The sequence below is a fragment of the Barbus barbus genome, assembly GCF_936440315.1.
Source record: "Barbus barbus genome assembly, chromosome: 1".
Lineage (NCBI taxonomy): Eukaryota > Metazoa > Chordata > Actinopteri > Cypriniformes > Cyprinidae > Barbus > Barbus barbus.
In genome coordinates this window covers 11708820-11726534 of record NC_136729.1, presented here as the reverse complement: position 1 = coordinate 11726534, position 17715 = coordinate 11708820, and the positions used below count along the sequence as shown (strand labels likewise).

The window sequence follows — 17715 nt, the reverse complement described above, 5'->3', positions numbered from 1 at the left end:
TGGTCCACTAACCTTCATCAAGCTTGTATATACTATTAGAGAACATTATATATATATATATATATATATATATATATATATATATATATATATATATATAACTGCAATTAACTACGCTGAATCAGCATTTCCAAGGATCAGCAGTCTAAAGCAGATCACATGGTTTTTGGCCCTTTTTCTTCTTCGTCACTTGAGGGTGGGGGTGGTTTATCTTGAAAACTGACATATTTTCACCACAACTTCCCTCTTGTTGGCCTCTGATGTGCTTTTCACATCTGTTCACTGAAAGTCTTCTTCGGAGGTGTGCGTCCCGTGAGTTTGTACGCAGAAGCAAAGCCAAGTTTTTATGATGATGATGATGAAGGTGGGGTTGCCCTTCTCTCTTCTTTCTATTTGGCTCAGCTTCGGCAGTGCTGGTAAGTGTTAAATGTTGGCGCTCTTTATCTCTAGCGAACGTTGCGTTTTGCGAATCTTGTGCTGTTACGTCGATACATGTGTTACAGGTTGACACAATTTTATTCTAAGCTGCTTTTTATCTTTTCATCCTGGAAATATACTGAATAATTGTAGTAATTTAGAAAATGGCAATTAAGAATTGTACAGGTAATATATTAACCAGTTCCCCTTTTAAGGGAAGGCCTGATGGCTCTTCCAAATTCATGGTGTATAACAAAATAAAACTGTGAGAACAGTGAAAATGTGTCTTTTCAATTAGCTTTTTTTTACACTTTATTTTTAGTTTTCAAGTAGTCATTTTGTCTGCTAAACTTGTGAAGGTTTTTCACAATTATGCTTCCTCAGGACTTGTTCATAAATGATCATGTCACCAAGCATGTGAGCTTTGGTCACATCTTAAATATGGAAGTATGCAGTGATTTTATAAAGGCTTTTTATTCGGTATTTTGTAAAAGCTTATAAAATAAAGCAAGGGATGTTTAAAAATCCAGTGCACATCTATGTAAATGGTCCAATCCAGCATTCATAAAAAAGAGAAGTTAAGGCTTTAAGCGCCTTGGTTAGTCACGTCTATATAAAGTTCACTTTTCACATCTCTTGTTTTCACAGTCCTTACTATATCTAAACTTTGATGTTGGAAACTTTGTTGCCAGGAAGTAGCCTCTTCTCATTCTGTCAACAAAGCTTGAACCACACAATATGACTCTATATACAATGCCAACTGCTTAGCCCAAGCCTGCAGGAACAACAGAATAAATACACAAGTAACACTTTTCAGTACAGTCACATTGGCTAGTGCATGTGAAACTATTGCTACTTCTTAAATGTAGGTTGTGGTGATATGAGTTTTGCTGGTCCACTTCCCTTCTGCATCTCTGTAAATGAGGATGCTATATACATTGACAGGGTTTAAGGGTTTTTGAGCTTTGAAGTATTTTCTATTCTTGTTGTCATGTATGCACTTTGATTCTCATAGTATGTGGTTGAATCCATGCTAAATCTAAGTTCACTGATGTAACACATTTTTGGCATCAAGATGAGAGACTAACTTCCAAACAACTAACAGTATGTTTGTCGATATGTTGCACTAGAATGAATCCATTAAACCTCAAGCTAATAAGACAGTACCGTGCATGTGTAGTTTAATACAGAAAGTTAACCGGTTTCCCCGGAAGCATGTGGTCTGTGGAATTTTGACTCTGAATTTACGCGAAAAGAGAACTAACACTATTCTTTAGGATACGATACTTGGTGAGAAACATCACACACGTTCTTGCTATTTCTTTAATGTCTCAGCACATTTAAGCATTAGTTGTTTTTAATGTAATTTATTTTATTATTAGTTTTTAATACCGATGGCTTTTTGCAACATTTTCTGCATATACGTAATTAAAATTATTAATTGTAAAATAATTATTAAAAAATATTATTAAAATATGATTAAATGTACGAGTCATGGTACAATATTCCCAAAAATCATAGTTTATGTATTGATGTCTGATAATTAGATCTTTATAGTTTAAACACAAATGATTTCTTATCTTTCATGCTGTATAAACATAAGAGCATAACCAATTTGATACAATTCTAAAGATTTCATGCATACATTTTTGCAATTTACTAATAACCACAAATTTGCAGAGAATTTATCAGCAGATAGAGAGTGCATACACGCATCTTATGTACAGTAGGAGAGACCAATAAAACTGACTCATGGACCGTTTTGTGCAATTATTTTAAAAAAAAGCATATTTTCAGTGTTAATAATTGTTATAAAAGAATTGAACTGTAGCACAATATGTTGAGTTTTTTCGTTTCCTAATTAACTTCATTTTTTTGAAGATGCGATGAGTTTGAAAGAGCCGCAGATATGCTATATCTTGGACGCAGTTCTGTTCATCTATGGGATTGTTCTCACTGTCCTGTACTGCAGAATGAAGGTACTGTATATTTGAGCAAACAATTAAATAAATTCAATTTGTTTAAAACTAGTCTAAATCTCATATAACAGGCCTAATTTGAGTATATGCCATCCTAAAATTATTTGTTAAAAGCAGTGATATTTAAGTTATTAATTTAATACAAACAATTAATATATTTGTCTTCTATATATACTGGGGAAACAGTTCACATATAGCAGACAAAGAAAAGATAATCACAATATTTGTCTATCATTGTACCCTACAAACGATACTAACCCCTATATTAATGGGTTTTCACATTAGTACATACACACACACACACTCTCTCTCTCACTCTGTAATATGAAATGTATACAGTATTGCATGAAATTTTTTGCAGAAGATTAAATTATTATTATTATTAATTTGTTCATTCTTTGGCAGATGCGAAGTAAACAAGCAGAAAGATATTCAGGGGTAAGACTGGCTGTTGGTGGACTATCTATCTATCTATCTATCTATCTATCTATCTATCTATCTATCTATCTATCTATCTATCTATCTATCTATCTATCTATCTATCTATCTATCTATCTATCTATCTATCTATCTATCATCTAATCTATCAATATGTTTGCATATTATTTCTGTTTCAGAAAAACATTATAAAATGGAATAAATAAAATGCTAGAATAAAACAATGTGCTGGAATGTGAACTGAACACAACCAGCTGAGAACAGCAAATGACGTTTATGTAAAGCACCCCAAATGTGAGCAGCATACATTTCTTAAACTTCACTAGTTTCATGAGACTCAATCTTATGTTTCATTTGCCAAAATTCTCTTCTTTTGCTTACTGTCCTTCTCCACCCCTTTCACACTTTTACATCCTGTCTTGAACTGTGAAGTCCTATCTAAAAATTATTATACGTATGTCTGCTTTTCAGCATGAAACCTTTCACACAATATATGTACTCTGCCTGTATGCGGCCTTTAACATTTTTTATTTTTTTTTTATAATCGACACCTTACAGTATATGTACACTCTTAAAAATATAGCTTCCAAAAGAGGGGTTTTGCAGGAATCTATAGAAGAACCATTCTCACTTCCCCAAAAAACACTTAAGTCAGCAGTTTCTTAAAAGGACAATTTTTTTTTTGTTAGTTTGAAGAAATTTCCTTAAATCTCATGAACTTTTTTTTTTTTTTTTACTGTCAAGAACTTATTGTCTAGTGGAAAGGTTCCATGGATGCTGAAGGTTCTTCATGGAACCACAGATGCCAAAAAAAAAACCCTTTATTTTTCAGCGGGCAATGCAACAAAAGAATACTGTTTGACCATATGTGACAAATATCACTGTTCTTTCAAAAACCTTTGAAGCTCTGCATGTACGCATTTCTTTTTTGCGTGTGTCTGTATTGTTGCAGGCTTTCTAATGTTTTTATTTTTTGTGATTGTTTACAGAAGAAAGAAGCCGGCGAAGGCGTTTATGAGGTATTTTTGTTGTGTTGTGGTTGTTCAATACTCTGTGTAGCCATAGTTTATTTAGACCTTTCCTGTGTGTATGTGTATATTCCTTGTTTGTACTTTATTACATTCCACTGTAAGATCAGTGAAAGTCACAGAAAAGCAGGTTAAACATCATTTAATCATATATATTATGATATACTGTTATAATGAAATGATAACATGCAGCAATTTCATAGCATTTAACTGATGTACATGAAATTTCTGAAGCGTTGTGGTTGATCTGGTGAGCTTCTATTGAAATGGCACTTACTTTCTGCCACATCCGTGTTTCCTTCTCTCTCCTCCACACCACAGGGTCTCAAGCCTCACGATCAGGACACATATGAGACCATCAAAATGAAAAAAGGAAAACAATGAGACTCGAAGCAAAAGGAGGGAAGCAAGTTTCTGGACTTAATGGCACTGTCCCAACTGTAAATAAGCTCTCAAAAGAATATTTTATGTTTATACTGTAATAACTTTTGGTAATCACTTACGTCAGGCTTTTTGTTTGCTGTTTGTTTGGCAGGCAGTCCAGTATTGTAACGTATTTTTGTGTGATTATTCTACTTTTTAAATAATTTAAATGGTTTAGTTTAGAATTTTTGATGAATGTATTTTTGTTTGCCTACATTTTAAGCTTCTAACATGTATACCACAGCTGCGTGTCACTATTTTTCAAGGCTAACTTCCTGCTCTAGCTTCAACATGCCACCAACACCACAGAGTCCGAGTCATTTCCTGTTTTAAAGAGTACATGAGTGGTCTGACAAAAAGTGCATCTGACTTTGATCACAGGTGTGAGAGATGGAAACAGAGCTGCGTTTGTTTGTATAAGTATGTAGGCCTTTTCTTTCCATTGGTTTAAGAATAAGCACTCATATTGTTTTGCTGTGTGGCAAAACATTTTTTTGTTTGTTTGTTTTTTTCAGCTACAAGTGGGATTTGAGAAAACCAACTATATATGAAAAAATATACCATTGATGGTCAGAATTGAAGTTTATTATGAGTATTTAATTAAATATGTCCAAAATGTAATGATTTTTTCCAGTTATGCTTACGTTTGCTTTTTTGGGGGCCAATATCTATTACTGTCATCATGAAATGGTTTAATTTCCTTTTCACAAAACAGTCTGTTTTCAGTTCTTACATCAATAGATACTGATGATTATAAACATTTAATTTTGCCAAAATTAAGAATTCTTTATTATTTGATCAATTTGTAATGTAAACACACTTACAGTATGTAAGATGAATAATAATAAAAATAATGAGAGTACTGTATTTAGACAGTGAAATGACATGGTCTTATTTATTTCAAAATGATCTGTTTTTGGCCTTGCATTAATAGATTTGCAGACAGTGGTGATGATTCACAATCCTTATATTCTTTTAGAATTCAACTTCCAGGTTTTATTTTATTTTGTCAAACTGAAAAATGATTTTAAGAATACTACAATAACACTTTTTGACCTTTTGAAAATTAAAACGAATGTTTATTTTTATGAATTATTTCCTGTTACTCTATTATTTGATCATCTTGTAATGTGATCAGATTTACAGTAATTAAGATGACAGCTCAAGAATAAAAATTACTGCACAGTGAAATATAGTCTTCTTTTTTGAGAGAAAAATACTTGTAATTCTTGCTGAAAAGTTACAGTGTTGTAGGTCTGAATGTGTGTACATGTATATCTCAACAAAACATATCTGGAATCAAATAATAATTAAAATTGATACTTCTTACCACAAGATTTCACTTTATTTTTCACAAGATTGTCACAACAGCAGCAAATACATGATGTTTTTCCTACTGAGTACATAGTTGACATCTACATCTAGCTACTAGTCCAGTCACCTTTATACAATACAGATTGTTTCAAAGCCACTTTAAAGTAATAAACAGGAAAATAATAGCTTTATTAAGTTCATCAGTTATGAAACAAGTTCAATTCAGCTAAGCAACTCTACAAAGACAACGTTATTCAGCTCAAGTCAGTTCAGTTGATTCAATTCAATATCATCCAGCTTGGTTTTGTTCTCATCCGATAGTGCCGTCAAATCAATATTAGTAACAGTAACAGCAAATAAAATGTTCATTTTGTTGATTTAGTTTTCTTTAGTGATTTAGGGTTCTTTAGTAATCCATGATTATTTAGTAGGCATGACATTATCATTGCACATGCCAAACGTATTCAATTACTGCTTCCTTCAGATGTCACTTTATATTTCTTGAGACAGAGAAAGTTGAGCCTTCGCTCACAGTTGTCAGGTTTCCAAACAATCTTTTTTTTATTAAACACTCCACAGTGCTGATCCACAGGAGGTCTCTTTGGCTCCACCTCAGATGCCCTGGTTTTCAACATTATTTCCATCGACCCAAAACCAATTACCAGCTATGAACTGTAGACCAATCCACACATCGTTCACATCGGCTGACACACTTATTCTTTGCCTCTATCATCATCAGATCTGAAGTTAGGCCGGCCATATCAACGTGGTTTTTTCTGCAGTATCCCAGGGCCTCAATCCATGTGTTTTCCTTCTGCAGCAGGATCAGCTCAAAGACCTCCATACAATAGAGAATTGTGAATGAAAAAATGAGAATTGTGAGATAAAAAGTCATAATTACCTTTTTCATTTTTTAAATTCATGGCGTTAATAAGCTTCCATATACTGTAACCAAATGAAACATCTACTAAAATAAAAAAATGAAGGGAGGGATTGGATTGGATTGTCAATTTTAGTGACTTTAAAATGTTACATATGTTGCATCTGAGCCTGATTTGACCCATTTATTATGTTACAAAGAACATTGTGGTTTCCTGTCTGTATGAATGGCAGCGTCAGTGGAAATGAGGATCCATCACATTATGTATGTAGAGAGGGCAGCCCAGTATGTCTATTCATATAAAAATGTGGATATATGGGATTTTAAATTGCTGTATTTCACTAATGTTCTAATCCATTATCAATATTTATCCTTAAAGTCTTGCTTGCTCTTACTTTGTATTTACTTTGTCACTATTAAAATCTATCCTTCTTAATCTTAAAATACATCTAGCATTTGAGGATTGCATAATATTAGAAAAGACATTTACTTTGTTAACTTAAGCAGGGTTAGTAATAGCCTGCTTTAGGGGATACTGTAGGCTAAATAAAGGTGACATTAAAGCACTGGGCATTTTAAACATGGCCTGAGAGGCAAATCAGAAGATGCAAAGAATTATCATTTAACCTTTAAATTGCAGGACAACACAATTTCCCTCAGAAACAAGTGTAATGGTAAAATGCTTCCACATATGTGATCCTGCACCACAAAACCAGTCTTAAGTGTCAATTTGTTTTTTTTTTTGATTTTTTTGTTTGTTTTATACATCATCTGAAAGCTGAATAAATAAGCTTTCCATTGATGTATGGTTTGTTAGGATAGGACGATCTTTAAAAGCAGTTATTAACTAGTATATCTACAATGTCAGAATGCTTTAAATACAATGATTTCACATAAATTATTTCTAATCTATTACTTGAAGTGCCATCAACATTCAGGCACCATCTTTGGACACTGCAGAATGATAACGCAGTCCTGCATTAAAAAAAAAATCACATCAACAATATCTTTGTTTGTCTTTTTTTGGTTAAAATTAATTGGCTATATATATATATATATATTTCCCCTATGTCTCAGTATCATCCATCCAATCTTTTACGATTTCTCTTTAACCCTCTGGGGTCTGAGGTGATTTTGGGGCCCTTGAGATGTGTTGACATGCCCTGATATTTGTGCTTTTTTCAGCTAATTATAACATACTATTGACCAACATGTATTTTTTTTTTGTATTCAGCACAAACTGTGCTACAGTAATAAGTGACCAAGATGGATGTACATGTTTGCATTTGTTAGAGAAAAAACTATTATGCGTGGTTAGTAAGTTTTGGGAAAAGAAATGTAGCTGAAATAAGGCCATAAAACCCACACTAAATAGTCCTGAATAAGACTTTTGAGCAATCAGTCTTGTAGGCTAGAATATTTACTTCACAATTATGTGAAAATCATTTTGATTACTCATTCACAGAAAACAATATGTTGATTTAAATTTTTAAAGACGTTTATAAAAAAATTTTGTGATCGAAAGCCAATATGCGAGGGAGTGGTAATGGCCTTGAATATTAAGTGATTCTCACCTGAGAGACAAAGGGCCCTCCCTTAAAGGCCCCATAATGGCCCATCAGTGTGACTGTGACTGAGGCAGGTAAGAGAGTGTGAGGAAACTGAAATTTTTTTTTTTTTTTTTTTATTATTTGTATTTTATTTACAACACAGTATAATCAAAACGTACATAATGAAGGTCAAAGACACATTATTGTGCACACTGATCTAACCACAGAGATGTGAACAGACTTTGACTCATTCCTGCAACAGATTCTGTTCAACAAGTGAAACAAGTACCTGACATTTACTTATTTCCATGGATTCAAGAAGAAAAAAACATAGTTAGTAGTCAAGGATCTTGTTTTACCATAGAATATCAGAGTAGTTGACCATCTTATGTTGGTACAGCGCTCTCAGAGGAAAACATCTTGAAGAAAGTCATCAGATTCATTTGTGGTTCAGGTACCTGATTCAATAAAATACAAACAACCCAAAAAAAAAAAACATTTGTGAGCATGTTAATATCAGGAGCATCTGTATATATATATATATATATATATATAGGTTTTATAGACTCACACATGCTTTGTACCATTGTAAACTAAAAAAGACATTTTATATCTGAGAAACTACTTATTATTGTTTAGCAAGTTATTAAAATCTATTTTTGAACAGAGTAGGCTATTAATCATAAACATGTTCTAAACATATGTACTCTCATATTACTTTTTTTGTTTTATATAGAGCATGAAAACATCGTGCCGAAAGAAATTTAAATACAATGAATTGTCCATCATATTCAAACATTGTAGTTGTTGTTGTTTTAATTCTGCTTGGTCTTATATCTCATAGCCTCTATTAGGATTAGGAATTAACTATAAAGCAAGCTGTGTCAATTAGGTACATTTATTTTTTTATTGGCATGGGAAACTCTACAGTAACTGAATACATTAATAAATGAAAACTGACACTGAACATGAATAAAGACAAAATACATTTGAAAAACACAAAATAGATGCAATAGAAGCAAAAAGAAAAGTCACTTGAAAAGGACATGATTGGTAGGAAACCAGTTACAATTCAATAATGAAGGAGCGAAGAAGTGTAAACTCCAACACAAATAACTATTTTCCACATAAAAGGGTTCTTCAGGATGAAATATTCTTAAATAGAACCGTGTATAAAACATTTAAAGAACCATTTTAGAGTAGCTTTATTTAATAATTTAAGAAAGCAAAATTAAGTACAAACTAAAATAAATAAATATTCCGACAACCTGTAGTACATATATTAACTAATTATATAGGCTTTAAAATAGTTTCTATTTTAAAGTGATTTTATTGTTTGGCTCTTTGGGCTAGTTTAGGCTTGTTGTCATCATTACTCAAATAAATCAGGTATTTAATTTAATTCATTGAGACAGAGAAAGTTTAATCTCTGCTCACAGTCCACAGGTTTCCAACCCATACTATTACGACTCAGAACTGCACAGCGCTGATTCATGGGAGGACACTGGAGCTCTCCACCCGAAGACCAGTTCTTATATTCGAAAGCTTCTCCATTTGCCCAAAACCAGTGACCAGCAATAAAGCGAAGACCAATCCACACATCATCTGTCAGGGCTGCTGTACTCTTATATTTTGCCTTTGCCATGATCCTATCTGAGTTCACTACGGTCAGATCTTTGTAGTTTTGTCTGCAGTATAGCAGGGCCTCTTCCCATGTACTTTCCTTCTGCACCAGGATCAGCTCCATGTACTCCATACAATAAAATGGTTTAGTCTCATCACAATTAGCATTATGTACTTTAGAAGAGGACCTTTTGACAGCACAACAATATTCATTAGAATAATTTGGTTGGTCTTCGTCCCAGTTGATATCAGTTGCAACCTCACCTCCGGTCCATCTCCATGTCCGTGTCCTCGTCCACAATGAAATTGTCCTAAGTCCAATCCAATAAAAATCCTCAGTGATCTGCGAATTATCAGAGAGCAATTTCATTTCTTCAGTGCTTACAGTGGACAGGTCATCATAGTAATTCTTGCAGTAGGACTGTGCATCTGACCATTTCATTGTGTTGTTCACATAATAGTGTTTTCTGTGGAGGCTGGTGTTCAGTCCAAAGAGACTCAAAAACAGAAAAACAGTGATTGTAGCTTTCGGTGCCATATTGCCAAAATATCCAGTTTTAACATCAGCAGGAATGCCCAAAGTGAGGACCACAAGTCCAGATTTCTTACTTGTAGACAGCAAGACAGTCTTGACCAATCGCTATAGAAAAAAAAAAAGAAAAAAAAAAATTTACTTGTAACCTCCTATTGACTTCTTATTCCCTTGAAGTGTCCTTTTAAAAAAAAAAAAAAGACCCGTGATGCAAATCAGAGGATGCAAATATTGCTTACCATCCAACCTACATTAGGACAATGTAAACAAATTCAAATTGGCCAAGGGTAAAGTGATTCTGAATATGTTATGCTGTTTTCATTGTTATACTGATGATACTCAACTATATATCTCAACAAGACCAGATCAAACTTCTAAACTAAGCTAATAGATTGTGTAAAAAATGTAAAAGATTGGATGACCAATAATGTCCTCCTATTAAATTCAGATAATACAGAGATATTACTTATTGGACCAAAAAACAGTACACAGAATCTCTTGGATTACAATTTGCAACTAGACGGATGCACTGTCACGTCCTGTAAAGTCAAAAATCTGTGTTATATTAGACAGCATCTTGTCCTTTGAAAATCATATTTCCCATGTTACAAAAACAGCATTCTTCCATCTCAGGAACATTGCTAAGCTTCAAAACATGCTACCTGTTTCTGATGCAGAAAAGCTAGTTCATGCATTCATGACCTCTAGACTGGACTATTGTAATGCACTGCTAGCTGGTTGTCCTGCATCTTCAATAAACAAGCTACAGATAGTCCAAAATTCAGCGGCTAGAGTTCTTACCAGGTCAAGAAAATATGATCAGGCCTGTTCTTGAACCTCTCAAAGTGTGAACTGATGTCCATCAAAGAATGTAATTTGTCAGAAATTTGTAATATTCAAATCAAAGATCAAGTATCTTATTTAGGTGTTATTATAATAAAAAAATAATTAGAAAGATGCTCCTTAAATTTTAATCCATTAATTGAGAGTACTTAGAAAAAACTGAATATGTGGCTCCAGCGTGATGATCTCTCACTATCAATAAGCCCTCATCTATATGGAATCTGATCCCTAAGGTTGTTTTTTCCAAACTAGGTGGTTTAAGTTTCTTATTAATCTGTAACTACAACACCATGCAAATCCCTGTCAAATGATCTCTTTTTCATAGGCAAATGTTGTTGGCTTGGTCCGTCATTTCTAAACACAATTTTTACACCTCACTCATATCTAATCTGGAATAACAAGAATCTACTGTATAAACACAAATCATTTTTTTAAATTGGTTTAAAAATGGTATTATTTTTGTGTCTCAACTTCTCAATCAAAATGGTTCAATCTGTAATTACTCGGAGTGTTTAGCTAAGCATGGGATTCCTGTTAGTCCGAAAGAGTTTGCAGTTGTTGCTGATGCAGTGCCTTTCGTCATCCAAGTCAAAAAACAATCAGAAAATTTGAGTTTTGTTTCAGATGGAGTCTATTTCTGTGCCTTATGTAATCTCTTATTGGAATGGTTTAGTAAGTGATATTCCCTGGAAGAAAGTTTGGTCATTACCTCACAAATATTTAATTACTAACAAAATGAGAGAAATTGCATTTAAATTGATTCATAGAATTTACCCGGATAAGTGCTCTCTTAAAACACTTAAGAATGATATTAACACCAACTGTTCTTTCTGTTTAGAAAACAATGAAACATCTTTACATTTATTCTGGAATTGCTCTTACACAACATCCTTTTGGTGTGACATTCTTGACTTTATCAAATGTTATGTGAATCCTAATTTTGAGTTTACTTATAGAAATGTCATTTTTGGCTGATGCTTATTTTATAAACCTTATTTTGCTTTTAGCTAAATATCATATTCATAAATGTAAATTTTCTAAATGTAAACTTTTTTTTTACGATTCAAACTTGAAATGAAAAATTATTTAGAATCTATTGAGTTCTCCACGAACGTGAAAGCCATAAGAACAATGATTTTGTGGAAGGACTTGGCACTGCCTTTGGACTGAAGGACTGGGTGTCCCCCGAGCGGTTGTTGTGTTTTCATGATGACAATTGTTTTTTTTTTTCAGGCATTCAATAATAATAATAAAAAAAAAAAAAAAAAAAAAGAGCTTAGTTTGGAGCCAGAGTCTGCGCAGTAGAGTCATGAGGTGGAGCCGCAGAATCAAACTCCTGCAGACCCAATCAACCATAACGACACGCCCCGTTTTTATAGCATCAAATTACTAGCTAAAATCAAATTTACCACAAAATCTAACAATTGAACATATATCAGCGTGATAACAACTACCTTAAATGACCAAAATCATATTTTAGAAAATTGTATTGGAAGTGTAATTATTTTTTTGTTATGACTCAAGTCCCATTCGTTTACATGGAGAGGGCGGGGTTTCTGACCTGTACTGCAGCCCACAGCTTCAGTTTCCAGTACGAGTGAGACACACCTGGTTGCCACAGTTCTGGAAGTGCCTTCTTCAGAAGGGTGTGTCCCAATACTTTTGTCCATATAGTGCATGTGCAAATCATTGGTGTTTGGTGATGAGTTTTCGACTCAAGGTCTGAATTTAAAGTCACACCAGAGGTGTTCAGCTGAGATTAGGACTTTGCTTTATGCAGACCAGTCAAGTTCTTCCACACTGACTGAATCATTTCTTTTTGAACCTTGCCTTATACACAGAGGCACTGTCATGTTAGAATAGAAAAGGGCCCTGTCCAAACTGTTGCAATAAAATTAAAAGCACACAATTCCCTAGAATATATTATATGCTTAAACATTAAGATTTGTATTCATGGAAATGACTAAAGTAGTCAAACCTGTTCATTAGAAGGGGGTGACCCAATACTTTTGGCAGTATAGTGTATTTATAATGTGCATTAAATGTACTGTATGAAAAATGGCTATACATTTTGAGATTGGTAAAGGATTATAGTCAGCAGTGTTATTAAAAAGCAACGATGTGCTTCAAGATGGTGAGAGGGTGGTGGCAAGAACACACAGAGTGCTGAGATTAAATCTCAAACAAAACCAGTGATTTACACTACTGATTGTCATGTTATAGTGGGTTATGAATTTTGAAACTTTCTTATTATTAACATAAAAACCTTGAATCAGGACAATATTATCTTATGGACCCTTTTCACAAGACATGTTTCAACGGTCATCAGCATTATAAATTCTCCAAAGTTTAATATATATATATATATATATATATATTTAAACGTATGCACTAGGGATGGGGAATGGTCACGATTTTTGAATATTCGATTAGTTGATTTAATAATAGAATATCGAATAGATTGTGCAATTCTTTTTTTTTTTTTTGACAATAATTCTCCATGTTTTGATGGTGAGTGTTCATGTAACCAGAAGGTGGCGCTCATAGATATTTATGGTGGTGCTGCCAATAGACTAAGAACTTGCAATAGAGAATGTGAAGCTACATCACGCCGTGTTGCATGCTGGGCCACCGCTGCTATTATGGGAGGATCACCCTCTGCTACAAATACTGAAATTAAAGGGCTAGTTCACCCAAAAATGAAAATTATTCCATATTTTACTAACCCTCAAGGCATCCTAGGTGTATATGACTGTCTTCTTTCAGATGAATCCAATCGGAGTTATATTAAAAATTGTCCTGGCTCTTCCTAGCATTAGAATGGGAGTAGGCGGGTGTTTTTGATCAACAGTCCAAAAGTAGTCAATTAAAATGCATCCACCATATTAAAATGCGCCTCACACAGCTCCAGGGGGTGAATAAACACCTCCTGTAGCGAATCGATGAGTTTTTATATATATATTAAAAAAAATCCTTATTTAAAATGATATAAACAGTTTTGTGTAGCTTCCGCTGACTGTCGTACGCCGTTCACGAAAGACTGCCTTTCCAGCATATGACATTGGACGCTGGTGCAGCGCATACATGTGTGAGTCTCGCTAAAACCAACGTTTGTTTACAGGAACAAAGGAAGCAAAGTTTCCTTACTATACCAAAGGTCTCCTCTTGTCTAATATCGAAATCCTCTGACATTTTTCTTTACAAATCCTCATTTTGTACTTCTAATATGCGACTGGCGTTTTGTTTTGTTCTCTCTCAGTCACACTTCCGCGTTCGTCACTAATCATCGGCACATGCGCTACGTCTACACCCTACGTCAGGGGTTCTCAACATCTACATTCAAAGGTCCAAATCTGGAAAATTAATCGATGGCAAAGGTCCGGACCAGAACAATTGGTTGTTACAAAACTTGTTTTTAATAAACATGCAAAACAAATCAATAATTTATTGGAAAAATTAATTGCCTTTTGCATTCAAAATACATTAATAACAAGTGCAAAAGTGGCAACTGATTAGGGATGTCCCCAACTAAGATTTTTCATCGTCTAATCGGAATTTTCGAATCTTGCCGATATTCGACTAATAGTCGAATCATATGTTTGGGGGCAGGGCAAAATACATTACCAAGAGTCAAGTCAGACACAGTCATAATTACTGACGTTCACACACACAGGGAAAATGTGTAATGGACGACTCGCAGATACAAACGAGGTAAATAATGTTTTATGCTTTGATTAAAAGATAGTTAACATTAAATGTCAGCGAAACCCTAAGAATTCACAACATTTTTTTTTTACAATAGTGCTCTCATTATAACGTTATGTACTGTATATGTAGTGGTTATTAATGTTCTGCATTTCTGTTTTGAGCTGTGCGCGCTGAAGATGACCAGTAGAATGAAGCTTTTGATAGATTAAAAATCCCACTGATTTTTAATCAGTGGGATTTAGTTCATCATTTATCTCATATTGAATACGCTTCGTTATTTGTACAACATAACGTAAGACTTATAGCCTATCTGCACAAAATGCCCCGAATGCATACGTGAACGTGTCTGCATGACTCTGAATGAACTACTTTTGTGGAGCAAAAGCTTCTTTCTTTTCAGATTCTTATTTACAGCATTCTTTTAATAGACTGTATATTACCTTATTGGGAGAAAACTGGTAGTTTTATGTGAAATCAAAGATTTGAGCACCCACATTTAGCCAAAATGGCATGATCATAACACCCCGCAAATATTCGACTGTGAGATTGGGAGTCGAATCAGGCTCCTCCTATCGAAGCATCGAATTGTCGACTATTCGGGGTCACCCCTACAACTGATATGGGGTTTTCTCTGGCCGATGCCGATATTTAGAAATCAGGGCATGTATTCATTAAACATTTTATCTTACTACTAAGAGTTATCCTAAATTCCAGTAAAAGTTTTCAGCTAAGAATTTGCTCTTAAAACCTATTCACAAAACTGCTGAGACAAACTTTTACTAAGGAACAGAGAGAACTGATTATCACTGGATGTCATGACAACAATGTCACACAGGAACATTTTGAATATCTCGTCTTCTTCTCTTTCATTTCCGACAATCTCTAAAAAAAATAAAATGATTTACAAGCTTAACATGCGTTTTTCAAAGTAGGAAAACCACACTTTTAATCCCTTACATACAATAAGTGCTCTTGAAATATGAAAAGGAATTCCTCCAGGTGCGGATCCAGACCGGAGTCCGGACTTTGAGAAAAGCCGACCTACATCATCCGCCTGGCATGGCTTCCGCCTACGACAGTTAGCAGAAGTGAGAAAAAGCTGTTTATATTGTTTTAAATATGGATATTTTTCTTATAAAAACGCATTGATTCGCTACAGGAGGGCTTTATTCATCCCCCAGAGCCGTGTGTACATTTTAATATGGACGGATGCGCTTTATTTGACTACTTTTGGACTCTTGTACAAAAACACCTGCCCATGCTATTATAAAGCTTGAAAGAGACAGGACAATTTTTTAATATAACTTCAATTGGATTCATCTGAAAGAAGAAAGACATATACAACTAGGATGCCTTGAGGGTGAGTAAGACATGGACTAATTTTCATTTTTGGGTGAACTAACCCTTTAATACGGATACCTGCTTATAGTCCAAGTGATATGTGCAAAATTTAAGGTGATATGGTAACTTTTTCATAAAAGCATGAAACTTGTTACAGTTGTACAGGTTAGGGCCCTGAACATTTTCAGAAATGGATTTATCGCAAAAACACCTTGTGGTTGCCATGGCGAACATTTTACTTTCTGCCATTTTACCAAATTATGTTTTGTGTCATATCTCCTGAACCAAATATGATAACACAGAAAAGGGGATGTCTACCCCTATGTTTTCATGGTCAAGGATTACAATGATACATATACAAAAACATAAACTTTTCAGGTGAAGAGTCAATGGTGAAATCAGCAATGTGAGAAGAAAATAACAATATCTGAGCATCACACTATCATAGCATTTACAAAAGTCCATATTAGGGTGCTGTGTCACCAGCATAAATCAGAAAAGAGCATACTTTCATCTGTTTACTGAAGCACTGCATGACACACATGAACACTTCTCTCCTTCACTTACATGTATGCATGACAATCCCTTACAAACAGGGCCGGATTAAGACTGCACTGGGCCCCGCGGCTATGATTATTGCAGCCCCCCTATCACAATAATGATATATATACATATATATATAGATATGATATATATAGAGTTGTAACTTTTAGCTTTAGTTACTTTTTCTTATTTGTAAGTCGCTTTGGACAAAAGCGTCTGCTAAATGTAAGTAAAAGTAAAGTATATACAGTATCTCACAGAAGTTAGTACACCCTTCACATTTTTGTAAATATTTTATTATATCTTTTCATGTGACAACACTGAAGAAATTACACTTTTCTACAATGTAAAGTAGTGAGTGTACAGCTTGTATAACAGTGTAAATTTGCTGTCCCCTCAAAATAACTCAACACACAGCCATTACTGTCTAAACCTCTGGCCACAAAAGTGAGTACACCCCTAAGTGAAAATGTCCAAATTGGGCCCGATTAGCTATTTTCTTTCCCTGGTGTCATGTTAGGTTAGTGTTACAAGGTCTCAGGTGTGAATGGGGAGCTGGTGTGTTAAATTTGGTGTTATCGCTCTCACTCTCTCATACTGGTCACTGGAAGTTCAACATGGCACCTCATGGCAAAGAACTCGCTGAGGTTCTGAAAAAAAAATGTTGCTCTACATAAAGATGGCGTAGGCTATAAGAAGATTGCCAAGACCCTGAAACTGAGCTGCAGCACAGTGGCCAAGAAGACCATACAGCGGTTTAACAGAACAGGTTCCACTCAGAACAGGCCTCGCCATGGTCGACCAAAGAAGTTGAGTGCACGTGCTCAGCGTCATATCCAGAGGTTGTGTTTGGGAAATAGACGTATAAGTGCTGCCAGCATTACTGCAGAGGTTGAAGGGGTGGGGGGCCAGCCTGTCAGTGATCAGACTATACGCCACACACTGCATCATATTGGTCTGCATGGCTGTCGTCCCAGAAGGAAGCCTCTTCTAAAGATGATGCACAAGAAAGTCTGCAAACAGTTTGCTGAAGACAAGCAGACTAAGCACTTGGATTACTGGAACCATGTCCTATGGTCTGATGAGACCAAGATAA

The 17715-nt window shown here is 34.6% G+C and overlaps 1 protein-coding gene across 2 annotated transcripts; it reads left to right on the top strand.

The window, feature by feature from the left end:
• The first annotated feature begins 206 nt into the window (after window positions 1-206).
• fcer1g (Fc epsilon receptor IgFc epsilon receptor Ig) lies at window positions 207-5622 on the top strand. Of its 2 annotated transcripts, XR_013784771.1 has the most exons (6): window positions 260-416; window positions 2299-2396; window positions 2802-2834; window positions 3824-3853; window positions 4184-4705; window positions 4801-5622. XR_013784771.1 is itself a non-coding variant. In XM_079426558.1 (5 exons), exons 1-5 carry the CDS (start codon window positions 347-349, stop codon window positions 4244-4246), a joined length of 294 nt encoding a protein of 97 aa, XP_079282684.1. In that variant the 5' UTR covers window positions 207-346; the 3' UTR covers window positions 4247-5622. The 2 variants fall into 2 exon arrangements, 1 of the variants encoding a protein (XP_079282684.1); XM_079426558.1 differs by having other exon boundaries at window positions 207-416; window positions 4184-5622.
• Window positions 5623-17715: the final 12093 nt, after the last annotated feature.